The following is a 27,449-nucleotide window of genomic DNA, read 5'->3' as shown; positions in this document are numbered from 1 at the left end:
CACCACATGCCAGCCAGCCGCGCCCCCTGGTGGGCTGAGCTGGCCACACACACACACACACACACACACACACACTAAATAAATGTTAAAATAAATAAATAAATAATTAAAAAAAAAAAAAAAAGAGTGTATCTGAAACCAGTGGGATCAGGGCTGTTTCGCTGACTGGAGACAGAGGAGGGTGACTGGGCCCACCAGGCAGGGGCTCATCAGGCAGTTGAGCTGTGCCATGCAGGGGGAGGGGGGGAAGAGCTGCCCAGTGGGGCTGGAGAGGCTGGCATGCTGCTCTGCCCGTGCGCAGATTGGGGGCTCTGTGTAGCTCCCTCGGGCACAGAGCCAGGCTGCTAGAGCAGTGGGGCTTTTGGAAAAGAGGTACTCTGCTACTTGGACCAGAGTTGACACCTACTGGAGGCCCTCAGGGAGACCCCAGGAGACTCCTGCAGTTGTCCGCACCACATCACTGGCCTCGCCCTTGCCGGGTGCTGGTGGTGATGCAGCATGTGCAGGTGCAGCGTGTACATGTTGATAAATCTCCATGAACACAGACCTGTCACCGTGGTGCAGGCAGCAGAGGGCTGTCCCTGTCCCCATCCATGCTGCTGTTCATGTTCCTGGGCATACAGGTTTGTGAAGATGGCGTTTTCTGTCCGCTGTGCTTGTCCCACCCACTTGCTGCACCCGTGTGGGAGTAGTCCATGCCCTGGGCTGGTGTTGGATGCTGTCTGTCCTGCTGCGGGCGATCCCTTGTGATGGGCGTGGTCCAGGCCAGCGTGTATGGTGAGGCCCATCTGTCCTTCGCGCCATGCTTGGGTGTGAGAAGAGGTACTGGCAGTCTCTTGTCTGTGTGTCTCGTGGGCTGCTGGTTTTCTTAGCATTTGGGGACCTTCTGGCTTCCGGACACAGTTCCTCTCAGATGCTGGGCAGTGTCTTCTCCTTGTCTTTTCTGTGTCCTATATGCTTCTGTACAAAAACCTTTTTAAAAAAGGCTTTGCTTTTATATACATTTCACTATAGGTAGCTCATGTATACTAAAATCACCCATTGTGGATGTCCATTTCGGTGTGAGGTGGGTCTGGCCGAGTCTGCAGTAAAGTGACCACCATGTGATCTGCGTAGAGAGTGTCCTTCTTTCAGGGAGCTGTTTGGCCTCATCCCTTTGCCATGAAACATTAGTTTCCTGAGTCCATGAGTACCCTGAAGACTTGGTGGTGGGGAGTGAAGAGCTAAGAGCCGCAGTTCGACTGAACTCTGGGAGAAACAGCTTCTTGGTTGACAGCTCCTCATTTCAGTGGAAATGGTATGACTAAAACTGGCTGCTGCTGCTCTGGAGGATCCCCGGGAGGGACGGTTGTGTTGATTGTGGTCTGTTGGAGTTTGGGTGCTTGAGGGGCTATCAGTACTGGGCCCTGCTCCTTCTCTGACTGGTTAGATATGGTCTTTGGCCACTCCTCAGAAGTCATATAGGCAGCTCAGTGCCTTGGAAAGGGATGCCTTGGCCACTGGCCCAGAGGATTAGCCCTGAGTACCTGCAAAAGTGGTGAGAAGACAGCGGGGAGACGTTGGAGAGGACACGACAGCTACCAGCAGAAGCCCAGTTGTTGGCTTTGTAGTGGAGGGTCGGGCCTCTCACCAGGACCTATGGTGTCGCACCCATGTCATACTGTGTCCCCCTTTACTCCTAACAGTCTCCATGTCTGCACTTGTGCCTGCATGTCCCCGCCCTCTAGTGGACACTCCTTGTTTCATTCACAGGACCTTGTGTGTTGGCAGCAAGTAGGACTTTGCTCAGGTCAGGGCTGTTGCAGGTGGAGCTAGGGCCAGGGCACCAGCGGCTAGGTCCCCACCGCTCTCAAGTGGCCTGGTGTCCACCTGCCTCCTGCTGCGTGGCTGCGGTCACCTGCCTTTTCCTCTGGGTCTTGTACCTTGCCATATGCTCCAGGCCTTGTCAGTTGAGCAGATGAATTGTGTGGTGCTGTATGGCCTGGTTTTTTGGTGACATGGACACTGATAGCTTGCTGAGAAAGGCCACATTGGTCTCCTCCGTGTCTCCAGCCCTGTCCCAGTGTCCTATTCTGGAGCATCACATTCTGCTCAGGAGAACTTGAGTTTGTGTTTTCTCTGCCTGCATCTAGGAGCCTGTCCTGTGCACATCCAGGTGAGACGCTCTCGGTAGCCCCTTGGGGCAGTGGGCTCCATCCAGTCTTTTCTAGACAGTATGCAGTGTGTTTATTTATGTCTGAAAGGGTCACCCACCATTGGCATTCTGACCAGCGGGAGCTTGGGCTTTGTATTTCCTAGTGTATGTGATCGCTGTCCACAGAGGCTGCCCCAGGCCCTCCTAGTCCCTGGCCGGTGGCCGCGGGGTAGATAGGCAGCCCCTGCTGTCCCTTCCTGCAGGAAGGTGGCTGTCAGCTGCTTCAGAGGCAAGGTGGTGTGAGCTGCTTGCGAGGACCTTGCTTGAGACCATGATGTCTGTGTTGGTTTGGAAGACCCCTGTGTCTTTTAAAGAATCTAGGACAGGGCCATTGCAGATACTTTTCCTGGGTTTGCTATTTGCTTTGCTTTGCTTTTTCAGTGTGTCTTCCCTGGCAGATGTTTTTCTTTGGGAGTTTGTATTTGAATCTGTCAGCGTCCTTCATGGCTCTGGGTTTCAGTCGTGGTTTGGAAAGCCCACCCACTTGGAGGTTAATTTTCAAGCTCTCCCATATTATTCTCAAGAGATGTAACTTTATTTTTCTGCAGCCTGGTACGTGTTTGGCAGGCACTCCATCACCGTGCTGCCTACGAACTTACACTTTCGGGCACTGTTTGTGCTCTACCTCGTGAGCTGGGTGTTGTGTGGCTCGGTGCATACCCGGGCCTGGGCCTGGGCCTGGGCCTGCCTGGGGATCTTAGCTTGCAGCTTACCTACCCAGCACTGACCGCCTCCTCTGCCTGCTCTCTGGGTCCTAGAAGTGTAGTCAGGGAATGCATGCTCTTTTGAGATCCGAATGCTTCTGCCCCAGCAGTGGCTGATGACCCATTGTGCTGTGAAGTGGCCTGTTTGTTGCTGTGGAGTGTGCTGTCTGTGACCTTGTAACTCAGCTGTTGGTTGGTAGCTAGGCTTTTCTAAATTTTTACCTTTTATGAAAATTGACGTAGAAGTCTTTATGAGGGGGTGTGTTTTCATTTCATATAGGTAAAGACTTAAAAGGGATTGTCGGCAAGTTAACTGTGTCAGAGACTGCCAAGCTGATGGTGTGTGCAGTTTGAACTCCTTAGTCTCCGGACTCTGGCCCTGTCACTGTCTCAAGCTTTTGGCTATGGTGGACACAGGGGCTCCCTCACTCCCTGCTGAGGGCTGGCTGGACTTCCTAAGCGTCTCAGCTTTGTGTTTGTCTTTTATGGTGTTTCTATAAATATCTAGGCAAGTTTTTCATTTGGGTTTATCTTCCATATGTATTTATGTGCAAGTTCCTTGTTATTTTTGTGTAAGCCAAGGTCTCTCTTTCCAGTGTGAGGCCTCTATCTCCTTACTGCTTTCAGCAGCTTTCCTGAGGCATAATTGCTCCCACATGCCCTGCACAGAAAGCGTGTGGTCTGCTAGGTTACCACAGGTCCGTGCCCGTGGAGGCTCAGTGACCACTAGGGTGGTAAACATGCCGTCACCCATGGACTCCTAGTGACCTGCTTCTGCTGTTCGTATGCTTTAGAATACTCTGGTTCTTCTTCATATCACATAAATCCTTTATCTTGAATGCTTTAGAATTTTGTATGAAAGGGAATAAAATAGTACACACTGGATTTTGGCTGTGGAGGCTGAGGCCTTGCATGGTGGCAGCTGCCCGGGGGTGCAGGCGTCCCCTCTGCGGTGCCTGGGCACACAGCTGCCTGTGCTTGGTACGTGTGGAGAAGCCCTTTCCTTTCTTTCAGCTGTGTAGGATGGGAATGGCGGATCATCTGGTAGATGTCTTAGTTTAGAGGAAATAGCCTATCTGCCTCCACAGGTGTTTGCTCTATTGCATGTCCTCACATGTAGCCTGTGAGGGCTCCCTCACCCCACATCCTCATGCCTTGGTCTGGTCTCTTTCAGCGTGTCCATTGCCAGCTTCTCCGAGTATACCCAGCCAATGATCGACCACCTGGTTGCCATGAAAATCAGCCACTGGGACGGGTAGGTTGCGGTCCTTAGGACCCTGGTTTTCTGCGGGAGAGGTAAAATCGGACTGATGAGCTGTGAATGTCTTTTCTCACTATAGGTGCCATAGTTGAAAATAGCTTCAGTAAAGAAGTGTAGTCCTAGCCCCTACCCTGGCCCATTGGATAATGGTCTTTCTGGCCCTCAGAGTCCCGGATGGGTGGGTCTGCAGGACCATGCTCCCCTGCCAGTGCCCTAAGTCCCCATGTGTCACTGAGGAGGCCAGGGCCTGCAGACTGAAGCTGCCCCAGGCCCCAGATTCTGCTCCACCCACCACTGCGTGGCTCCTGTGTGGTCTCTGCAGAGCTGAGCAGACCTCTGCGGCTAGTTTTGTAATTACAGTAGCGGGTTGGGGTATCTTGGCATTTTATAGGAAGCTAAATATGCCTCTGTAAAGAGGAAAGCTACGTGTGCAATTCAGAACACATAGGGAGCGTGAGTGCTGCCGGAACCCCAGGCCAGCGTGTCACCTCCCCTTAGAAGACGTAGGTGCAGCTCCAAGTTGCAGCAAAGGCCTTAAGGTGCTGCTCTGAGTCTCAGTGTGAGCGGCGTGCTCTGTGCAGGGGGTTCTTTGTGGCCAGTGGGGAGCATATTTGGGCTTCTCTGGGGACCAAAGGCTTGAACATAGCCACTCTGGCCACCACACAGAGCGGCTGTACTGTGTGGTCTGGGCAGGACCTCCTGACTGGGAGCTTCTGGCCAGATCTGCTGTCACTTGAGCTGGCTGTGGCCTTCTCCAGCGGGCGTCTGTCTGGGGCTGCCTGCAGCAGGGTGCCCAGTGCACTCTGGGGCAGAGACCCTGTCAGTTCTCTTCTGACAGGGCAGCAGCCAGGATCACACAGCTGCAGCCCCCACGTGAGCTGAATTTCTGAGCTGCTGAAATTTCTGACTGTTTTATCTGTTTCTTGCTTAAGTTTTGACAGTTTTTCCTTCCTGTATTTTGGGTGAGGGTCTTTTATTTGACATATACGTTTATAATTCTGTGTCTTCCTAATATATTGGCCTTGACAAGATGACTGCTCCTCCACACTTTGTGTCAGATTTTAAGTGCAGTGTGGTGCTGTGCAGGCTGGCTGCTTTCACTTTAAAGGGCCTCGTAGTAATATCTCAAGTCTCCCACAGATTTTACTGTTTTTTCTTCACACATCCCTTTAAAAGTGAGAAACAGTCCTTCCTAAGGGCCTTCAAGAGAGCAGCCTCACACGGGGTTTGGCCATCTGGTCGTCGATGTCTTCCAGCAGTAGCGGGCACTGGCATCTCTTTCCCTTTGAGGCGGAGAATATTCTGCTCATGTGTCTGCCGCGTTGTATTTATCTGCATCTTTCCACGACCTGCTTAGTTTCCACCTCCTGCTGTTGTGAATGCGGATGCGCAGACACCTCTTTGCAAGTACGTTTTCCCCCCCACAGGGCCATCCGAGAACTGTCAGCCAAGGCACTGCATCGGCTCACCCCACAAGCACCTCAGTACTTCGCCACGCACGGTAGGTGTGCCCACTGGCCCGCAGCCCCCCACCCCCCCCGCACACCCGCATCTGCATGCACACTCACAGCAGAGACAGGCTGAAGGTGACATCCTGCTTGGCTCATGCTAGACTTAGTTAGGGATGGTGTGCAGATGGATGAGGCGTGCCCTGGGAGCAGCTCAGAGGTAGCCGAGCAGGCTGTGGGGTGCAGACTTAGGAGCCACGTCACTTTCCAGGCGGCTGACCTTGTGTGTCAGCACGTCTATTGGTGTCTGTCTGGAGACTGGCTTGGCCTCAGATTCAGGGTCTGCCTTACGTGACAGCCACTTCAGGGTATCATGGCATGGTCTGCCTTTGCTTGCCTCTCCTGGGAAGAGTGTACGCTGGTCTGTCATGTGGTATGAGCATCCGACTCAGATGAGTGCCTGAGAAGACAAGCTGCTCTGTTTTACAGTGCTCCCTGCCCTGCTGCCCATGACGCTGAGTCCAGATCTGCACATGCGGCACGGCGCCATTCTTGGCTGTGCAGAGGTCACCTACGCCTTGTACAAGCTGGCAGTGCAGGGGGACAGGTAGGGGATACTGCCCCCCACTGGTCTGTGGGAGGACATGGGGTTGAGGTGATCCCGAGTGTGGGTGGCCATAGGGTTATGGTGATCTCAGGTACAGGAAGCGTTGTGGCCTTTAGTTCCCACGTTTTCCTTTGAGGCCTGCCAGTGCCAGGAGCACCCACACACCCCTCCGAGGGGGCTGTGTGCATCCTGTGTCTCCCATGGCTGGGAGGGGATGTGCTGTGCAGTGAGAGCCAGCAGCCTGTGTAGAAGGGTCTGGAGGGCTCAGCTCTGCCTCCTGCCTCCTTCCTCGCTTCTACTAACCTGTGGTCCTGGAGCATGTGTGATGGGGAGTTTCCCTTGGAGACTTCCTGGGAGGCTGTGTTTGTAGGATGACAGCAACGCCATCCCCAGACCATGGCGGCCTTATGGGAACGATGTTCCAGGAGCTGCTTTCTTACTTTGCTTTCCAGTAGGTTCCTCTCAGAGAACTCAGGGGCACACTGTGCCACTTGTGAATGGCTCCTGGCATCCAGGTTGAGAGGAACTATGTGTCACCCTGTCCCACAGACTAGCCCCAGAGCACAGTGCACAGCAGTGGCTTTGTGGGTGAAGTGGGTACTGGTGTCAGTGGCCTTGTGTCTGTGTGTGGGAGGAGGCTCATGGCAGTGTCTTGTTCTCGCCGCTTGGTAACAGGGCATATGTTGCTCCCTGGTGATAACACAGGGAAGCTGGGGAGCTCCCCAGGGCTGGTGGCACAGGAAGCTCATAGGCTTCCAAGAGGAAGGCCTGAGGACTCAGTGGCCGCTTATATGTGGCTCTTCTCCCAGTCATGTGGGAACTCATTTCTGCTGGTACAGGGTCATAACCAGAGCTTATAGGAGCACCCTGGTGCTTCCCCGCAGTTAGCCAACCTAGGCAGCCCAGAGGGACTAGGGACCAGAGGGACCTGGGCAGGGAGCAGACCTTTCCGATCTTTGGCAGAGGACTTGAGGGCTGGGTCCCCACGCCTGTGATTTCAATGCTGTGTTTCACCTTCTGTAGGTCACTCACAGACTACCTGGATGAGAAGGTGGTGCAGGGCCTGAGGCAGATCCACCAGCAGGTTTGTGTATGGCCTTCCCGCACGTGCTCTTCCATGGGGCCTGTCCCCCTCTCTCAGCCCCAGGGGCTGCTATTCACCTTCAGCTGGCTCCACATCAGTGGGGTAGGGGTCTCCCCTTTGGCACACTCTGCAGCCAAAAGTGTAGGGGTCCATCAGGGGAAGGGAGGTGGGTGCAGACCTTCCTGTGCAGCCAGGCTGCATGGTGGCATGGTACCTCTAGTGGGTTGCAGGAGAGCTGTACTGCCCCCTAAGTTCCAGTCCTCTGGCCTTTGTGTGTGTGTGTGGGTGGCCTGGGTGTTCTGCAGAGACACGTACCTGTGGACTGGGGAGGGTACTGTGCACAAAGACCCTCGCTCTGCGCCGGTGCCTCCACAGCCAGAGCTCAAGTCTCTGCAGTTCAATCCAGAACTGTGTGTGTGGTTGTGTGTATTTCTTTGCGGAGAAGGTGTGTGTGTTTTTCTGAGTTAGATTTTCAACACCTTCTATGACTCAAGGTAAAGTCTTATAACATAGGAAAATTTCAAAATTCCTAAAGTCTGAAATGGTTCCACTGTCTGTTCTGGATAGTTTTCTTTTCTGTTCTGGTCTTTCTTTTTTTTTTTTTTTGCTTTACCGGGGATTGAACTCAGGACCTTGCGCTTGCCAGGCAAGTGCTTATTCTACTAAGCTGTCTCCCTGGCCCTGAGATAAGAGTTTTCTAGTCTTGATTTGTTTTGTTCTTTGAGAGAGAGTCTCACTATGTTCCAGGCTGGCCTTGAACTTCCTGTTAGCCCAAACAGGCCTTGAACTGGAGATTCTCCTGCCTCAGCCGCGCAGTACGTTGGGATTACAGGCATAAGCCACGATGCCGGACAGGTTTTTTATTATGGCTTCATATAGTGATGGCCACTTGGCCTCTGGTCCTCGTCCTGTTCATGCTATTAACTTATGTCCAGTTTGCCTGTGTTTCTTGCTTGGGGGGCTCCTGCGTCCTTGTCCAGTGCCAAGGTGAGGGTTAGCCCAAGGCAGCAGCTGAGAAAGTACGGCTGCTCAGTCTTCCAAGCAAATGTGTCCCATTTCTATGAAGCTAGGTGTTAATAGGACTAACACCTTTGGTTTTGGTGAGAATTTAAAAATCCATTTAAAGGATTTGGTAGAGTTTCTGGCAGTGCGTAAGCATCTGCAGCCTCGAGCTGAAGTGGTAATGACAGTGTTGTGCATGCTTTTCAGTTCTGTTGAAGAAAGCAGCATGGGAGTCCTCGCGGCATGATCGGCTCTCTGCCTGGGAGGTTCCGCGGAGGTGCTCAGCAGCTGCTCGTGGCTCTCATCCTTCGCTCTGTGCCCACTTGAAGGGGGCCCAGTAGAGAGGGATCTGCTCTGTAGTTCTCAGGCCTGGGCACCCAGTTCTGTGACTCTGTCACTGTCTCTGTTGATGCTCATGGGTATTACCTAGAAATTGTTACTTTAAAACTCCTAACTACCTGAATAACTAACTTCCCGTTCTTTGTTTCTAGCTCTCTGACCGTCACCTGTACAGGTAAGCTCCCGAGCTGAAGTTCTCTCGAGCCAGGTCTCAGTGTCACGCCGTGGGCACCAGCTGCTGGCCTGGGCTGGGCTTGGCATAGCTGAGTCCAGCTCAGCCTGGGGCCATCCTAGCCATTGTGTGCTCTGTTTACTTTGTTTGAGGAGGTATGATGGTCACTTAGCTTGAGGAGCAAGGGTGTGAGCGTCCTTGGCCTGGAGGTCGTGGGTGTGGTGCTTCTCCCATGCTGCCTTGTCCTGTTTCCTGCCAGTGGGAGCACGCAGCGTGAGCCTTTCCAGTCTGTCTTAGCTGAGGCTGTTGTATTGAAATTCACACACACTGCTCATATGCCGTGTGCCATGTCCTTCCCATGCAGCCGGAGCTGCCACCTCTGTGGCATCCTGTAGTCTCCCCTGTGGTGAAGTGGGCTGTTCAGATGCTCATTGCGTGACTCTTACTGAGCCGGCAAAGCTATTGATGTGTCCTACTTGAGCTCTGCATCAGGTGTGGGGTTCGCCCACGTTTGCTCTTGCTTTGTGGTGATGAATGGACAGCCAGGTGGCAGTACTCGCTTTGGTCCTTGTGGTGTGAGGACTAGCTGGTGTCACCTCACCCATTCCTCACCGGGAGCATTTCTTTCTAATGAGGTCTTCTAAAACTCTTTCCATTCCTGCTTTTGTTATAGCCTTTTCCTGAGCCTGTCCAGGTTTAAGTAAAGTTCCTTAAGATTTTACTGGCGTAAGTGCCTAATGGAATAGAAGTGATGCCGAAGAGTATTCGAGTTTACTTAGCAGGGGGCTGGTGGAGTCTGTGGAGTCTCGCGTTGACCAAGAAGTGGGCACTGTGCTCTTGGAGCCCAGCCAGAGGCTCCTCGTGTGGCAGTTGCAGGTGACGGTGCACCCCACTGGGGGTTCTCTAGTACGCTGGGATTACAGGCATATGCCACGATGCCAGCAGGGTCAGCAGAGTGAGAGGTTCAGGAGGGGGGTGAGCAGGAGTGCGCTCCTGGGTGCGCGTGCACCTGGAGCCTGGGTTGCCTCATCCTTCAGCCCAGACACCGGGGAAAGAGAAATGGGAAGACTTGCATTCTGCAATTGCTGTCCAGCAGACTAATTTAAAACTTTAGAGTAATAATTTGCATATAACAAAGCTTGACTGACACAGTTCTGTGACCACCCCGTGAAGGAAATGAGGAAGTTCCCATTGCCCTGCACTGTCTACATTCTGTCTCTGAAGTTTAAAATTTTATTCTTTTTCTAATTTAGCAGCTTTTCTTTGCAGATTGTGCTTTTCAAAAAAGATCCTGAAGTTCACTGTGTGCTTCTTTATTTCTCCCTTCGCCCCCGTGCCCTTTTCAGACCTACCGGGGTGGGATGGCTGTAGCAATGCCCTCGTGCACATATTCCCCAGTGTGGGCACTTCTAGGCCTCGTTTTACTGACTCTTTTAGCTCTGGCCATGCTGTTCATGCCATCCTGGGAGTTTTCTATTAGATTCCTTCCCATCTTGTGGAATTGTAAAATCCAAGACTGGGTTTTGTTACAGCCCTTTTTCTTTTTCTTTTTGAGTTTTGAGACTGTGTCTCTGGCAGATCTCTTTCTCAGCCTCCTGAGTCGCTAAATTACAGGCACATGCACCACGTCCAGGATGGTTTCGTATTCCTCTTTGTGTGTGTGTGTGTGTGTGTGTGTGTGTGTGTGTGTGTGTGTGTTTGAGACAAGGTCTCAGTCTCACTATGCAGTTCAGGCCGGTCTTGAATTCACTCTGTAGCCTAGGATGGTCTCAAACTTACAGTGGTCCTCCTGCTTTTGCCTCCCAAGTGCTGGGATTTTTTTTTTTTCCCTCGGAACTGGGGATTGAATGCAAACTCTTGTACTTGCCAGGGATGCACTTATTCCACTGAGCCATCTCCCTGGCCCCAGTGCTGGGATTACAGGCATGCGCCACCACACCCTGCTAGTCATATTCCTTTTTTTTTTTTGGTGGAACCAGGGATTGAGCTCAGGCCCTTGTGCTTTCCAGGGAAGTGCTTATTCTACTGAGTTATCTCCCCGGCCCCAAACATTTTGCTTTTTTTTTTTTTCAGTAACAGGGATTGAACTCAGGACCCTGCATTTGTCAGGCAAGCTCTTGTTCTACCGAGCTATCTTCCCAGGCCCCATATTCCTTTAATGATGATGGCTTCCTAGTTTCTGGTGTGTCTGGGCTCTTCAAGTCCGCTCCGAGGCCTTGCTGAGTGTGTCTGGAGCAACACTGTCCTGGTGCTGAGGAGCCCTCTGAGAGTCCGGCCAGGTGTTCACGCACATGGAGGCCAGTCCAGCTGACTGACGTCTTTGCCCAGCCCTGGTGGGCTCCAAGGATTGGCTGCTTTCTCCCCACTGTCTTCTCATAGGCCAGCATAGGTCCCTCCCAGCGTGTTAGCTCAGTGTCAGCCGAGGATCACGCTGTCGTGTTCCATCCATGTGGCCTTTCCTTCTTCCATTTCCTTGCTCTGTACCCTTTGCCCTGGATCTTCTCCTGTGTGTCATGTGTTTTGCCAAGTGTCCTAACTATGTGAAGCAGTAGACAAATCCAGTAGCACAGGACAGACTTTGAGGCCGACCACTGGCTTGTGTGTGGCAGAATGCTTGTGGTCTCTTGTGAACTGCATGGTGGCTTTTCTGATGCCTTTGTGAAGCAGGGGTTGAGCTGTGTTGGGCCTCATTCTGTGGCCATGCACTGGGGTTGGTGCCTGCTCTAGGTACAGAGCAGAAAGGCAGAGTCAGATCCACCCAGCCAGGATGGAGACCACGGAAGCGCGTCTCATGACATCTCATTTCTTCCCGTGCGGTAGTCCACTCAGCTCACTAGCTCCGTGAGTGATGGCACATTTTTGGGAGAGCAGGCGCCCGAACTGCAGCCCCAAGCCCATGTATTTATTGCAAAGCACCCACGCTGCAACTTAGCCTGACACTGAGGTTTTAGAAAAACAACTCTTGTTTCTTGGCACCTGAGGTTACTTGGTGAAGATGTCCTTTGTGGTTCCATGAACTGAGAGATTCTAACGGTGCGTGTTCTCATTGATTTTCAGGGGCGGTGGAGGAGAACTCATGAGACAAGCAGGTAGGTGGCAACCCCTTCCGCTACCCCCAGGGGAGAGACATCCTGTTTCTCTCATGTCACTCATGTGGTAACATTTTAAAAAAATTTTTTTTATTAAAGACAATACAAAATAATAATACAAAAAAGTTAGAAATAGTACAAAATTTCACTAACCAAATGATATGAATTTGACAGTATTTGCTGTATTGCAACATATTCTCTCAAATTAATTGTTCAGATTCCCAGATATATGTGTGTAAAATTAGAAATAGAAAAAAAGCAAAGTAGTAACGTTTTAGACAGGGCCTTCTGTGGCGCCAGCAGCGGGCAACTTCCGTGGCTTGGAGGTCCCATGCTCTTGCCCCACCGAGACCGTGCTGCCCCTGTGCACGTGACTTACTGAGCCCTCTGCTCCCAAGTCTGACCCACTGGAATAGCTGGGCGAGTGGCTCGGGTGCCCCATCTCTCACTGTGAGACAGCAAGCTCTGTTGTGGACTCTTCCTCTCTAATACAGTATTTAAAATAGCTCTAGTGGGGCCGGGGAGATGGCTCAGTAGAATAAGCACTTGCCTGGCAAGTGCAAAGGTCTGAGTTCAAATCCCTGGTTCCGCAAAAAAATAAATAAATAAAATAAAATAGCTCTAGTTTGGAGAATGATTCCCAGAAGGGGTGTGTGTGTGTGTGTGTGTGTGTGTGTGTGTATTTTAGGGAAGGGTCTACAGGATGTTCAGGGTCTCACTACTAGATCAGACTCAGTGATCTGCCTGTTTATAGCCTCCCAAGAGCTGGGATTATAGGCGTGCACCACCATGCTCAGTCTCATGGGGGCGTGTCTGGCACGGCAGGCCCGTTGATCGAACCCCGGCCCCTGTGCCTGCTTGCAGGTGCTTTAATCTGCTGATCTATTTGTTCTGCCCTCCCAGAGTATATTTTTAAATTGTCTACAGGGACGTCCCTACATGATACCAACAGGTGGACATGTAGAAGCCTGTTCAGTTGTTCCTGCTAGAAACTGGGAACTCATGGGTTTCTCAGGGATTCTCCCAGCGTGCTTAAGGAACTCTGCAGCCCAACTGTTGAGGGCTGGGCTTCCCTGACTGTGCTCCCGATGCTCTGCTCTGCTGGTGGGGCTGGCCCAGCTAACACCATGGCCTTCCATGTGGCGATGAGTTGTAGGTGGGCTGGAGTGCAGACTCACCACAGTCCCTGGTCTGAGTATGGGTGAGCAGGTTCTGGTTCAAGGATGCCCCAGCTGAGGGGCTAGGGTTGGGTGACTCTCCTGTGTGCCCACCCTCACTTCCCACCCTGCCTGCTCTGTGAATGTTCTGAAAACTGAGAATTCCACCAACTTGTGTCAGTTGACACTGGGATTGTAGCCATACAGTTTGTCCCTAGCCAGGATAGGCATGTGCTTGGGGTATGACATGACCATAATTGGCAGGTGTCATCTGATCAGTTCATGGTGGCCTCGATCACCTTCTCTCAGGGGTCGTGGGGCTCCAGCCCCATAGCTTCTTGTGAGGATCCCAGAGCATAGCCCAGGCAGTCTGCTCTCAGGCTGGCTCTGCTCTTTCTGCACATAGTGGGGACTGCACCTGCTGAGCTGAGCTGGGAGGAAGGAGCTAGGCGCCATCCTCTGACCTTCACCTAATCTTCCTACATACTCTTCTCACGTAGGAAGGAACTTTCAGAGTCCTTTGCATTGATCTTTCTTTTCATTGAACGTGTGTTTCACCAAGTTGGGGTCAGATTGTGTAACTTTTAAAGCCCGCTCTCTCTACCTGAAGCAGCAGTAACCTCCATAGCATGAGATAAGCATCTCTTGTGTCCTTGTGGCTCCTGTCACTGTGGTATGTGCTGTGGTGTGCACTGGGCTCTACTACATGGCATTGCCAACTGCTCATTACCACCAAGGTGGTCGCTGTCTCAGGCAGGCAGTGGTGTGCTAGTGTAGGCACATGTGTGCTCATGGCCTAGTGCAGGCAGAGGGGCTGCTGCCTATGGCTTTGCCCACTGCACAACTGCCCAGAGCCCATGCAGCCATCCAGGGATGCAGTGTCCATGTCAAGAGGCAGCAGCCACCCCACCCCACCATCCTCCATGCTTGCTGCACCCTCTGCCTGCCAGGAATGGCCTCCACCAGCTTACCTAAGGACCAGAGCCCAGAGATTTACAAAAGGCACTTTTACTGGCACCAAAGTGTGGCATTTTCTGCCCTCCAAGCCCGAGGTGTTTGCTCTGAGAATGGCCACCATGGGCCCACCCTTCTCTACTCCCTGCCTCCCCCGCTCTGCTAGGAGGCTCCATGGGTTGGATGTGTTGGGGGCACTGCTGGACATTACTGTCCTGCCTGAAGGACAGATGCTACAGGGTGCCTGCAGCTTCTGCCACCAGCACTTGGCCCCACCTTCACCAGCAGTGTCCTCTGTGGCTGGAGCTTCGTCCGCGTTCACCTGCTTGTTCTGACCCTTGCGATTCAGTGTCTGCTGGCCCAGGCTTGTTTCCTGCTGTGTTGAGAAGTGGCTGTGGGTGCGCTTAGCGCTCTGTTGGGAGTCTGTTTTCTTGGTTTCTTTTGAAAGCTGGTCTTTTCTCTGGTTTTTAGCGGTTGTATTATGTTTTACCCAGGATGAGTTTTCATATCCTCGTCTTATTGAAGGCTCTGCTGGGTCATGGTGGGTCTGGAATCTGTAGTTGTTAAGAGAGATTTTGTTCACTTTGGGGATGCTCCCAGCCCTTTTCGCACATCCTCCTCTTCTGTTGCCTCCTCTCCACACCTGTCTCCCATGCTGGTGACTCTCACGGGCTGTATCTCACACTGCTCCCTGCTCTGTGTCTGATTCAGTCTGGATTTTTCTTCTGATCTGGGTTCCATTATCATTAATTCTCTCTTCAGCTGTCTCTTACCTGCTTTTAAATCCATCCATCACGTCTCCCTCTTTTGGGAGGCTAAGGCAGAGTATCATGACTTCAAGCCCAGCTAGACAGCTTAGCAGAAACCTATCTTAAAAGCAAAGCTAAAGAGCCCTCCCGCCCCAATCCCATTTGTCAAATTCTGAATTTGGTACTTTAAATCTTTTAGAACTTCATTTGCCTTTCTTTTCATTTCTTTTCTTTCGTTCTTTTTTTGTATTTTAGGGAAGGGTTTACAGGGTGTTCAGGGTCTCACTACTAGATCGGACTCATAGTGATCTGCCTGTTTACAGCCTCCCAAGAGCTGGGATTACAGGTGCGCACCCACCACACCCAGTCTCAATTCCATCTCAGCGTGCCCTGGGGGCAGGGCAGGCCCAGGGATTGAAACCCCAGCCCCTGTGCCTGCTTGCAAGTCCTTATCCACTGAACTATTTGGCCGGCCCTCATTTACCTTTCTTTTCTGGTCTCTGTATCCCTGCTGTAGTTTTCAGCCATCTCCTGCACTCTCTTGAACATACTGAGCATGGTTTGAAATCCTTGCTTATCTGTCACACACAACACTCCGGCAGCATAGGTACCTCTGGGAATTGGCATCCTGGTCATGTCTTCCCCGCTCTGGACATTTCTGTCAATGACACAAGCCACAGGTGAGGTCCCTTGCTCTGGACTCCTCTGGGATGTGGCAGCCATCCAGGCTGCATCTGTCCTTTGAGCTCCAGGGACTGCAGGCACAGGTTCCTTCGTTAAAAATGTCTTAGCTGGAAGGTTGATTGGAATTACCTCTCCTTTTTTATTGATTGATTGATTGATTGCGGTACCGGGCATTGAACCTGGGACCCTGCGCTTGCCAGGCAAGCACTTAATTCTACTGAGTTATCTCCCTTTAAACAAAATGTATTTTCTTCAATTTGAATAACTGTAGACTCACAGGAGCTTGCCCATTTAAGGTCAGAACTCTGTCTCTGGTTTAGCTTCCCCTTCATGATGGCATGGTATCACAGCCAGGCTGTGACTATGGTGTCACCTGTCTGGCTGCACTCCTGGTCTTCCTCAGTCTCCCCAGGCTCCCACATGGTTGGAGCAGGCACACTTCTAGTTTTGTACAACCTTGAGTCTTGTGTTTGTCAGACATACCGGCCATAGCCCCCCCTCCTTGTCCCAGCAGCCACTCCTCTGCCCTGTCTTTCCTATTGTTCCTAGAGCTGTACAGGTGGACTCCTGCCGTGGTATGTAAGGTTGTGCTTTCCGTGAGCACAGGACCTTGGTGTTTTCCTTTTAGCATATAGTGAATATGACCACCTACCCGTCAGCCTGTTGGCAGCTTTGCAGTGGGCAGTAAGGGTGCCAAGGTGGCTGTGTACAGGTTTACGTGGACCCAGCTCCTCCCTTCTCAGGGATGAGTGCCCTGGAGTCCTTGGCTGAGCTGCGCATCCTGTGCTGTAAGAGCCTGTACAAGTGTGTCCTGAGTAGCGATGTTGTCCCACACCTGATGCACCGCTGTGAGCTGCGCTGTCTTCAAGTCCTCACTCAGGTTTGGTGTTCGGCTTTGTCGCTGTTAAGATCATAGCTATTAGGATAGACCTGTGATGGTGTCACTCTGGGAGTATGATGTGTGTGGTGAAACCTCGGTTTGCGAAATAATTGGTTCCAGAAACACGCTTATAATCCGAATCACTTGTATATCACAGTGAATTTCTCCATAAGAAATAATGGAAGGCCAGGGAGATAGCTCAGTAGAGTAAGTGCCTGCCTGGCAAGCACAGGGTCCTGAGTTCAATGCCCGGTACTGGGGGAAAAAAAAAAAGAGAGAGAGAGAGAGAGAATGGAAACATGATTCATTCCACAGTCCACAAAAATATTCATATAAAAGTGAGTAACATTGTAATATAATATAAAATAGTAAAGAAAAACAAATTAACCTGTACTTATTTTTGAAAACCTTCCTAGTGTAAGGGAGATAAGAGAGAGCAGGGTTATTGTGTAGGATAACTGCTCACTCCTGGCTCGGTGGGATCTTTTTTTCGTGCAACTATAATAAGGGATTTGCCCAATGACACTTGCATTTGCCTCCTTTTGAGGATTTTTCAGAAACGTGGCATTGCATTGTTGTTAAATAGATTGCTCGCGCTGCGACAGCCTTATTTGGGTGTTGCTTCTCTACAAAATTTTGCACTGTTTCCCACATTTTATACCTCTCTATTCTCATTAGAAGCCAAGAATTCCCCCATCTTTTTGTCTTCCTCCTGTGCCGATGACCTCTCCTCCATGTTAGGGAAGGATCACCTACAGTCCTGCAGTGAGTGAGTGAGTGAGCGAGAGAAAGAGAGACAGACAGACAGACAGACAGACAGACAGACAGAGTGACAGTGAGACAGAGAGAGAGAGGGGCAGGCAGGCAGTCAGACAGACAGACAGACACAGAGAGAGACAGAGACAGAGAGGGGAACCAAGGCCTCACTTGTGACCATGTGACATTTAGCATCATTTACTACTCATATTGTGAGAGAGTGTTCATTTATCAAATTATAATTTATTAGAATGTTTACCTGTCTTGCGGAACAAGTTATTTGCCATCCTGAACATCTTTTTGTGCTCTCCCCATACCCTTGTTATCTTGATAAAATACATTAAAGTTCACATGCAGGTCAAAATTTGAAGAAAAAATTAAAATTAGTAGGGCTGTGCATTTTCTACCCCTTAAAACACACTATAAGACTACTGCATTCAAAACAGCATGCTGTTTTCCTAGGAGCAGGGAGCAGGCTGGAAGAGCAGATCCAGGAAGCATCTCCAGGCTGGGTGGCAGTGGCACTTGGGAGCAAGGGAACACATACAGCTGAAGCTGTGCCCCCGCCACACAGAGCTGACACTGCATTGTGACCTGCTAAGAACTCAAGTAGGAGAAATACAGTAACAAATCTTCAGAGGCAGTTTGGGGGACATTATTCCTTGAAAAAGCTTTTTAATATAGAAAATTTCAAATCTGCATAAAAATAAACAGTGGTATAAGGGCGCGGTGCCCCTCCCTGGCTTCATGGGTATAAAGTTACGCTGTTGGTGTTTCTGGCCCTCCAGTAAATGTCCCTATGTGGCAGATTCAGTGCCCCATCCTAGTTGGACCTCAGTCTCGAGGGCATTATGTTGTGTTTTTGGCTTTTGGCCCATACTGTGTAACAGAATTAACAGTGGTCCACAGCCAGAAGAAAAGATACACATGCCTAGGTGTGGGACAGCATGCCATATGTAAAGTTGTTAAGCTGGATTGGTACTGCTGTTAAAAGACTTCTGGGGCCTAGGAGATGGCTCAATAGAATAAGCGCTTTTCTGGCAAGTGCAAGGGCCTGAGTTCCATCCTCGGTTACACACACACACACACACACACACACACACACACACACACGAAAGATTTCTTCAAATTGTCAGTAAAAAACTAAAGCTGATGGACACAGGTTCTGTTACTATGAAAGGAGTAAGCCAGACATGAGGATCTGGATGTAGGAGTGAACCCCAGCAGTTTGGAGATGGGCAGCCCACTGGCAGGGCCCGGGAGGATGGCAAGGTGCCCCTTCTTGTGGCTGTGGGCACTGGACACAGAAGGCTGTAGTTTCCTCTTGCATCTGCAGTATTGGGGCCAGGGAGTTAGCTCAGCAGTCTAAGCGCCTGCCTGGCAAGCGCAAGGACCCAAATTTGGTCCCCAGTACCGCATGTGGTGCTGCCGTCCCAGCCACCCAAACCAGGTGTGGTGGCGCACACCTGCAGTCCTAGCAATGGGGAGTCTGAGACTGGAGGATTGCTGTGCGCCCAAGCTGCATAGCGAGATCCTGTGCTAAATAAATAAATTTCAAAAATTAAAAGAAAAATGTTGAATTCAGTGCTTTCCAAGTTATAGAACGCCACACGTCTGTTGAGAAGGGCGTGTGTTTCAGAGTGGGGGCTAGAGAAACGCGCACTGTGCAGGCTGCCAGGTTCACCAGGGGCTTCTCCTTCCCTGCCAGCTCGGAGCATGTGGCCATGAGCAGCAGGGGCTTGGTGTTGCTCCCAGGGTGCCATCTGGCTCCCTGCTTGGCTTGAGCTGGTGGACAGTGGCTGTCAGCATCCTGGGCAGTCCTGTGGGCCGGGGGTGTGGGAGCCTAAGCGACCTGGCATGCAGAAGGATCTCAGCAGGAAGACATTTCTGATGGCATTAGGGAGGGGGCCAAGGCTGCGCTTGCTGTCACGTGTCGCAGGGGAAGAGTGGTGTGGTGCGTGTGTGTAGTTCACACCAGCTCGCCCTGAACTGGCTTCTGGGCCTGAGAGTGCCTTTGCTGCTGTGAGCACTGGGTCCTGGTTCACATCCTGGCAGCCCACTTGACTGGCAAAGATTCTGTTACCATAAAAGAAACAAACCTGGCCCTCCATGTGCTTTATTTACTGCCATGTGATGCTTTTCGGGTAGGAAGCAGGGTAGATGGGGGCATCCCTGGACCACATCCGTGAGGAAGGCTGGGGAGAGGTTGGAGGTCAGGGACAGTCCTGCTCCAAGCTGTGTCTTTGGGTTCTGCCAGATGCCCCACCACTCACTCTCCTGAGGGCCTCCTCCTTCAGACTGCATCCGGGAGCTTTTGCTGTGTTCCTGTGGGCCACAAGTCTGGCCTGGCAGTCACTTCTTTAATTCCTGGTGACAATACACACCACGCCCTACCCCAGGGGCTGAGCTTGAGAGTTGTTTGCTTCACTGCTGTGCTTCTCATACAAGGGGCTGGCACTGTTTCTGCCCAGAATCCCAGATGTCCACTTGCCTTCTACCCATGACCCTGGGCATCCCCTGCCTCCATCTTGGAACCTGGGAATCCACTGCTCTTCACCTCAGACCATGGTATCCCTTGCCCACCTGCCACCTCCAAACCCTGACACCCGCCTGCCCAGTTGTGGGTTGCTGGTGACTGCCTATGACAGAAGCATGTCCTCTGTCTATGGAGACAGTCTAGTTGCAGATGGTGGTAGGTGGCTTTCCATGGCTCCTGTCACTGCGCAGATGGCCTGGCTTCTCCAAGGTCTGACCTGTGTGGCCGTCTAAGGCACGTGTTCCAGGGCCTGAGTCAGATCCAGAGTAGCGCTGTGGCTCATGGAGACACACGATAGCAGGGCTGCCTGTGGCACAGGGATCTCTTCAGCGCCCTGGCATCTGTGTCTGGCCGGGGCTGAGCGTGAGGCAGCAGCTGTCCTGCTGAGGAGTGGCTGCTGCTGCCTATGGGTGGCCAGTGAGCTGAGGTGGGGAAACATGCTGCTGCCGTGTGTGGCCACAGGCATAGGGAGGTCACAGGGCTGGAAGGCACTCGGGGGACAGTGACATGATATTTCCCCTTTTTCCTAGTGTGTGTCCTGATAGAGAACCTGTCACTCTCCAGAATGCCCTTCAAAGGTGAACCTGTCATTGGTAAGTGCTTTGTTCTCCAGGACACCATGGCAGCAGTTTCCCCGCAGTAGCTTCTAGTCCTAGTATAGAAAACAAGCTTCTGGGGTGGAGTGGAAGGCCGTGCAGATGGGGCGCTATGGGGGATGTCTTGTCACGTGACCTGCTGACTCTAGAGCTCCAGCCCTGGACGTTCCTCAGTGCTCACGGTGGGGGCTGTCCGTGGCCATGCTGCCCCTGGCTGGGCCTCCGTGGTCAGTCCTCGCCTAGCAGACAGAGGCGGTGCTAGAGGCCAGGCCTTCAAGGCTCACTGGTCAGAGCTGGCACCCACCCAGGGCCTCTGTCCTCCCCCGAGGCCTGCCCGTCCATCGCCTCCAGACACTTATTTTTCATTTAGCTGTACAGAGTGAGCACGTGTTGCCAGCTTCGTTGTGGGATAGAATTCAGTTGAATCTTTTGGCTTCTGTTGGTGGGGACAGAAGCCTCAGGGAGCCTGGACGCTCTCTCGGCGGTAATTAAAGAGCAGTGTGTGACCAGAGCTGCATGCTGGGACCTTTGGCTTGGGGCTGGTGTCGCCATGGGCAGCCTCGCCCCATAGCAACCTTGGCCCTGGGAGCTGGCACCGTGCTGGTGCTCCTGCGCCCACAGGGTGCTGTGCAGGGTTTCTCAGCTTCACCCAAGCCTGCTGACAAGTTACTGTGAGACCCAGCTGGTGAGCCCGCCGAGCTGGGTGAGCAGTCTGTGTTTCCTCGATAGATGGCTGGCAGTGGCTGATAGATGACACACTGAGAAACCTCCACCTCGTCTCAAGCCAGTCCAGACAGCAGATCAAGGTGCGTAGAGTAGGGAGTGATGCGTGGGTCCTGGCATGTGTCGGGGGGCATGCTCATCATAGGTCCTACCTCAACACTAACTGGACAGCTGACAAGCCCCATCACCACATCGAGATGCTGCTGTCCACGCAACGCAAAACCAGTAAACTAGTGTGGCCGTGGGGGCCCGGAATGCTTACCTTTGCATTTGTTACTTCCAGCTTTAGGATCACATTCACTTTAAAACACTTTCTTCCATGCTGAGATAAATAATCTGCTCAGGTAGGGTCTGAGTCTGGGGAGCTCAAGTTTGGAACTGACATCCATTTAAGATGCTCCTGTGTGAAGGCCAGAGAGAGTTCACGTCCTGGGGTTGGGCAAGCTATGAGCTCAGCTCCTTCCATGGCATTAAGCTGGGTTACTGGTGCCGAAGAGGGTGATTCCAGGAACAGGTACGTCCTCTATTGTCCTATGCCTTTATCAGCATTTCTGGGCCAGTGGGCTGTGTCTTTCACTTCCTTGTTTTGTTTGTTCTTTTTCTTTTTTCTCTTTGCTCCTGATGATTGAACCCAGGGCCTTGTGTTATTTTTGCCCAGCCCATATTACGTTCTTTATCGTGAGGCAGGCATCTCACTGAGTTGCCCAGGCTACACTCAGACTTGTGATTTACCCGTCTCCAGAGTGCACCACCAGGGCTGGCTTTTTTCCCCTGAATTCAGTTCATCATCCTTGCTGGTTGGACTCGTGCCCAGTGCCTTCATGATTTTTTGTAAAAATTGTGATTGATTCACACCACAAGTGACATCTTGGTGATGTGCCTATCTGGACGAGGGGCCCTCTGGGTCTCTGCTGGCCCCTGACCCTGGGGGCAGAAGGAAGAACCTGCGTTTCCCAAGTTTTAGTGTGCGGCTGTGGACACGGGCTGGAGTTGGGAGGTAGGGTTCTCCCTGATGGTGCATTTGGGGGTACAAGGAGATGCTACCTTCAGCTCCCACTCCCACGGCGCAGCATTGCCCACTCTGTGGTGGCTTCAGAATTGGGTTCTGAGGGGCCCATGCCAGGGGGCTTGGTCTTTCTCACCCACCACCTGCTCCTGTTCTTAACACTCGCTGGGCAGTGCCGTCCTCTGATCGTGCCACGGGCGCATGACCTTGAGCTCTAACATCGTTACACAGTGTGTGTTGAACTGCATTGCTGCTTCTACCAAGAAGGGTGCCAGGGGAGAGGCTGGACTCCTGCCATGTGGAAGAGAGAGCCAGGCTCTCTGAGAACTGTGGCCTGCATATCCGAGCAGACATGCTGGGCAGGAGAGACACTGGGACTTGGTTCTGGGTGTTTCTCCAGCATAACTGCAGACCCTTGTGCTTGCATGTTCTTTGTTTTAGGACGCAGCTGTGTCGGCTCTGGCTGCTGTCTGCAACGAGTACTATCAGAAGGAGCCCCGGGCGGCCAGTCCCACCATCCAGGGTGAGTGGCCACAGTGCTGGTTGCTTGGGATGGGCCTGGGAGGTGAGGGCTGAGCTAGGGAGTGGACGTGGCCATGAGCTGGGCTGTGCCAGAGCTGATCTGGAAGCCCTAACAGGCCCAGCGCTGGCAGAGTGGCAGGAGGGCCACTCACTGTGTTCCCATGGGTCCCGTGGGGCCAGGCTGTTTGCCCAGGTCTCACCCTGTGGGCGATGGTGCCAGGCACATGTCCCAGATCACGGCAGTGCCATGCCATGGCACAGTGGGCTGATGTCTTCTGCACTTTTGTAAACTGTCTTCATAAGTAAACTCACCCCCAGTTTTCTTCCGAGAAGATTCCTTTTACACATTTGGAGCTCACCTGCCTTCCATGTTCTTTTATGCTCGTCCCTTCAGCCTCCTTTTTCCCACTTCATCTGTTGGCTCTGTGCATCTGCCTGTGGTGGCTTCTCGGTGCTGCTGCTCTCAGCATTGCGGTCTGTCACCGTGCCGGCTTCTCACAGTGCTGCGTGCTCCCCTGGCAGCCTGTGACAGGTTCCTGTGCACTGCATGTCCTCTCTGTGGCCCTGTCCACACAGTAACCACCCAGTCTCATCTTCACGTGCTGGTGACACTTGGTTTCTGTGTTCGGCGTGGGTCAGAGCACGTTGCTCTTTTTTTCCCTCCTGCCAGATTAGAGTGAGGCGTTCTCTCCCCTGTGCAGACGTAGACGTTCGCAGTCCTCCCCGAGTGTGGGTGGGAGGTGTGATCGGTCCTCTCCACGGGTGGGTGCCGTGTGTAGTGTGTGTGCCTGGTCAGTCTCCTTGAGCACAGCCTGGATCCAACTTGTGCTGATGTGGAATTGATTTCTGGATGACATCTATGCTGTTTGTAGGGGCAAGTTCATAGGTGCTGTTTGTTAGATTAAAAAATATATTCCCATACTCAGTTGGCCTATTGTATACCTTTTTATTATATTATAGGACTTGCATTATAACCATGTCAAATGTATCCAAAATACTAAAATTATAAATATATAAGAAATCATGTGCAGTAGTATGAATCTACTTTCTGTGATCCTGCAAAAATGCAAATCTAGTCTTTGAGCTCTGATACAGTATACATTAATGTATTTTAACTATTGCTTTTGTCAGGTGATTTTATATAATCTTGTATTTATTTTTTTAAAAGAATGGGGTGACCACATCTTGTTTGTGAAATTCAAAGAAATGATGCTCTGAAATTTCCTATTGGTTGAGAAACTTGAGTAATTAGAGATGGCGGGAGGCTCTCTGTCACATGATCAGAGTGGACAAACTTTGGTGTGTGTGTTGCATTGTCCCCCAACACTGAGGACACAGGGCACACTCGTGGTTTGCCTGCATGCCTTGTGGGAGCCTTCTTGCGCAGCTGAGTGGCACTGCAGGATGTCGGAGTTTCTTGCAAGTGGGATCCTGCCGGGTGTGGACTCCTGCACCTCTCTGCGCTGTGTTTGTCTGAGAAAGCCCATGCCCGCTGCAGATGGGTGCTCTTGCTAGCCCTGCGCTGCACGCCTGTGGTCCCTGTTCCTCTTTCCAGCCTCTTCTTTTCGCTCCTCACTGACCTTCAAGGAGCTTTCGTGTCTCGGCCTCTGCTTTCGCCGCTGGCTCACTGCTCTGCCCTCTTCCTGGCCCACCCCAGCCTGCACTCATATCCATGTCCCAGAATCCTGAGGGTCAGCATGAAGCAGCAACTCTCTAGCCAGGGAACCTTTTGTTCATTTTCCCAAGAAGGAAACGGTGGCTAAAACTTCACGAAAGCCTTAACACGCCTTGTAGAAGTTGCCTGGTGCATCTCATGTGCATCACCTTGAAGGCATGACTTCTTTAGAAGCTAGAAGTACTGCCGTCCCCCCTGGGCACTGTGCTGCTTATGTGTCCAGTGCTGGCTGAGACCACAGGTCCCTCCTTCATGCCCACTCCCCCTCTGTAGAGGTGCTCATCCCGAGGTACCTTGTCGAGCTCCAGAGCCCAGAGGAGATGGTTCGCTGTGGCTTTGCATCCGCCCTAGGCGCCCTGCCCGACTTCCTCCTTCGAGGCCGGCTCCGACAGGTGAGGATTCGGGGAGGGGGGTGGCTAGGGGACTCGCCAGGTGTGCATGGTGGCTGTGGAGGGCAGAGAGGGGAGTGGTAGCTGGTCTGATCCTGAGTGTGCAGCCAGGTTGCTCCCAAGGGACTGACTGGAGCACTGTGCTCAGGTGCAGGTGGGCTAGAGCTGTCAGGAGCTGCTCAGCCTGAGAGCACATTGCCCTGAGCTTGTGCCCCAGCTTGGCTGTGGCTAGGTGGGCCCGGCCCTGTGTGGTGGAGACAGTTGGCTGTGCATCTCTGCCCTGGCATCCAGGGCTCTCCCTGCTCAGATTTTTCCTGGACCCCGAGGCAAGGCAGCCTAGAGGAGCAGCTACGGGGCAGAATACTGGTCTGTGTGTGTGCCAGGCAGGGTCCTCGGACCTCCTGGGCTCACTGGGCACCTCACCTGGCCCCTTGCTGCGACTCCTCCCTGGCCTTTCTTGTGAGTGGGCCTGTCCTCGGCCATCCTCTGTCTGAGTGGTCACACATGCTTGTGTCCAAGGGATGAGGCATGTGCAGGGGCCTTGGAAAGCTTGTGGCCCTCCTGTCCTATTAGCATTAGTCTGATAAAACACTTGCACTTGGGGCTGGGGAGATAGCTCAGTGGAATAAGTGCTTGCCTGGCAAGTGTAAGGTCCTGAGTCTGATCCCTGGTACTGAAAAAAACAAAACAAACCCCCCCCCAAAAAAAAAAAAAAAAACACTTGCACTTTCCTCTCCCAGTGGAAATACCAGGCCCAGTCCCACTGACCTCACTGCCAGGCATTCCTGCACCAGCCCAGATGTGGTGAGAGCCAGCTCTGCCATGCTCTCCTCCATGACCTGGGACTCCCTCCTTGGGTGGGAAGGAAGGACTCTGTGTGGTGCTGCTTGGCTGAGCTCCCACCCGGGTCCCTCTGACAGGCTGACACCAGGCAGCTGGCCTTAGAGATCTTGCTTATGTGAACAGAGAAGCCAAGAGCGTTGATGGCTGCTGGTGTGGCTCAGACCCAGCAGTGGCTCCACGTGCTCCTGCCTGTGCTGAGGCCTGTGCTGAGCAGGCTGGAGTGGGCAGTAGGAAAGGCTGGGCACCCTTCCTCACGTATCGTGCTACAAGCTGCCTGCCCGTCACGCTGTGGCCCCTGCTGTGTCCCAGCCCCAGGCCACACTGCGGAGTCATGTTCCTTCTGTAGCTGATGCACTTTTGTTACCCTCAGGTCCTGGATGGTCTGAGCGTGGTCACCCGCACCTCCCCAAAGGACATGGCCTTCGCCGAGGCTAGGAGGGACAGCTTGAGGGCCATCTCTAGGTAAGAGTTCCCAGGGCGTGCCACCTGTTCCCAGGCCTCCTGGTCTCCCTCTTCCCCGGTCTCAAGAGGATTATAAGGAACATTTCCAGCTTGGTGTCCAGTTAAGACAAACTCTGAATCTGTTGAGTGGCTGCATCTTCACATAGGAACTGCTTTGAGAGGTTCAGAGGATTGTGAAGCCTCATCTCATGCTCAGGCAGACCAGACCAGTGTGCTCTGAGCTCGGGTGCACCTCAGACCAGGCCGTGGGGGCACCCCAGCACCAGTAGTGATGATGATAAAAATGTCAGTACTAAATGCCGACGTACCTCCCTGGAGGTTGGTAAAGAGGAAGCAGTCTGCGTCTTGGGTAAAGAGGACCACGCAGCCTGCTGCTGCCTTCCTGGCGTTAACTCCTTGGTTGGCTTGCAGTTGACAGGGCATGGAACCTGGATGAGACCTGGGAGCTGGGCGCTGTCTTGGCGGTGCTGCAGGCAGGCCTGGTCTGTGCTGAGTCCTCTCAGGAACCTGCCCCAGGCCGCTGTGGTGTGAAGGTGGGCTCTGCTGCAGGGGTTTGCTTTTGCACATTTCCATTTCAGGATCTGCCAGACTGTGGGCGTGAAGGCAGAAGCCGCCCCAGACGAAGCTGTGTGCAGACAGAATGTTGCCCAGGTGTACACCACGCTGCTGGGCTGCATGGGAGACTACACCACAGACAGCAGGGGTGACGTGGGGGCCTGGTAAGGTAGCATTTGCGTTGTGCTCTCTGACCGCGCTTCCTTGAGATGGGGTGGGGCTTCATGCTGTGATGCCAGCGTTAGGCACAGATGCCAAGGGACAGACATCAGGGGTGAGGTCCGCCCTTTCCCCCTCTGCTGGGCCCACTTCCCATCCTCAGGGCTGCAGTACCCTTGGGTCTCCTGCTCCTGGCACTCATGGACGCTGTGCTCCACCGAGGAGAGAGGAAACTACAGAGCTTGGGGCTGAGTCCCGGGGGGAGCTGAGGCTGGGGCTCTTGTGCCTCTTTCCGTGCAGCAGTGCCCATCCCTGGTGAAGCCTGGGAGGGGTGGAAGCAGGGCATCTTGGGAAGAGTTGTGGTTGCCAGGAAGAACTGGTGTGGCGAGCCAGGGTCCAGGCTCGGCCGCCCCTCATCTTAGCTTCTGCCTGGAGCCAGAAAGGACCTACATGACAAGGGACCCCTCATGGGCCTGTTGGTTTGGAAGGATCCTGAGTCCTCAGCTGTACACTGTGCTTTTATTCATCTTGACGCCCTCCGCCCCTGGGGTCCCCAAGTTTCTCTTCCCATGTGGGGTTCTTTTCTTGTCACCTGGGCCTGTTCTGAGTGAGCAGGAGCATTCCAGGAGGGTCGCTTTGTTCAGTGTCTCCTGTTGATGGTCTCGGGGATGGCAGGAGGTGGACTGTTGTAAGCACTGTGAGTTGGAAAGTATTTTGTTAACACTGGAGAGAAGCCAGCTGCTGGTGATCTGAGCTCAAAAGGAGTGAGCCTGCCCCCCTAACATGTGGGTGTTTGGGTCTTCCTTTCTGCCTCTGTCATCCTCCCTTCTTGGATGTCTAGATGGTTGCCCCCTGTCCTCCAGGCCAGGGCACCTGACTGACCCTTCTGCATCCCTAGACACT

The 27,449-nt window shown here is 52.7% G+C and overlaps 1 protein-coding gene across 2 annotated transcripts in view; it reads left to right on the top strand.

Moving 5' to 3' along the window:
* Positions 1 to 27,449, top strand: part of Tbcd (tubulin folding cofactor D) — a 163,195-nt gene that overhangs the window by 121,992 nt on the left and 13,754 nt on the right. For both annotated transcript variants that reach the window (XR_002817683.1, XM_023699333.1), the window contains exons 18-29: positions 4,073 to 4,153; positions 5,587 to 5,660; positions 6,097 to 6,214; positions 7,238 to 7,298; positions 8,792 to 8,814; positions 11,869 to 11,900; positions 20,147 to 20,209; positions 20,942 to 21,018; positions 22,383 to 22,464; positions 24,412 to 24,530; positions 25,741 to 25,832; positions 26,411 to 26,551. Coding sequence is in view for 1 of the 2 variants with exons in the window: in XM_023699333.1 (XP_023555101.1) it covers positions 4,073 to 4,153; positions 5,587 to 5,660; positions 6,097 to 6,214; positions 7,238 to 7,298; positions 8,792 to 8,814; positions 11,869 to 11,900; positions 20,147 to 20,209; positions 20,942 to 21,018; positions 22,383 to 22,464; positions 24,412 to 24,530; positions 25,741 to 25,832; positions 26,411 to 26,551 (963 nt within the window). In the remaining variant the exon portion in view is untranslated. The remainder of the gene's footprint in view (positions 1 to 4,072; positions 4,154 to 5,586; positions 5,661 to 6,096; positions 6,215 to 7,237; positions 7,299 to 8,791; positions 8,815 to 11,868; positions 11,901 to 20,146; positions 20,210 to 20,941; positions 21,019 to 22,382; positions 22,465 to 24,411; positions 24,531 to 25,740; positions 25,833 to 26,410; positions 26,552 to 27,449) is intronic.

Source organism: Octodon degus, unplaced genomic scaffold (assembly GCF_000260255.1).
Source record: "Octodon degus isolate 3935 unplaced genomic scaffold, OctDeg1.0 scaffold00112, whole genome shotgun sequence".
Classification (NCBI taxonomy): Eukaryota; Metazoa; Chordata; class Mammalia; order Rodentia; family Octodontidae; genus Octodon; species Octodon degus.
This window is presented reverse-complemented; position numbering and strand designations above follow the sequence as displayed.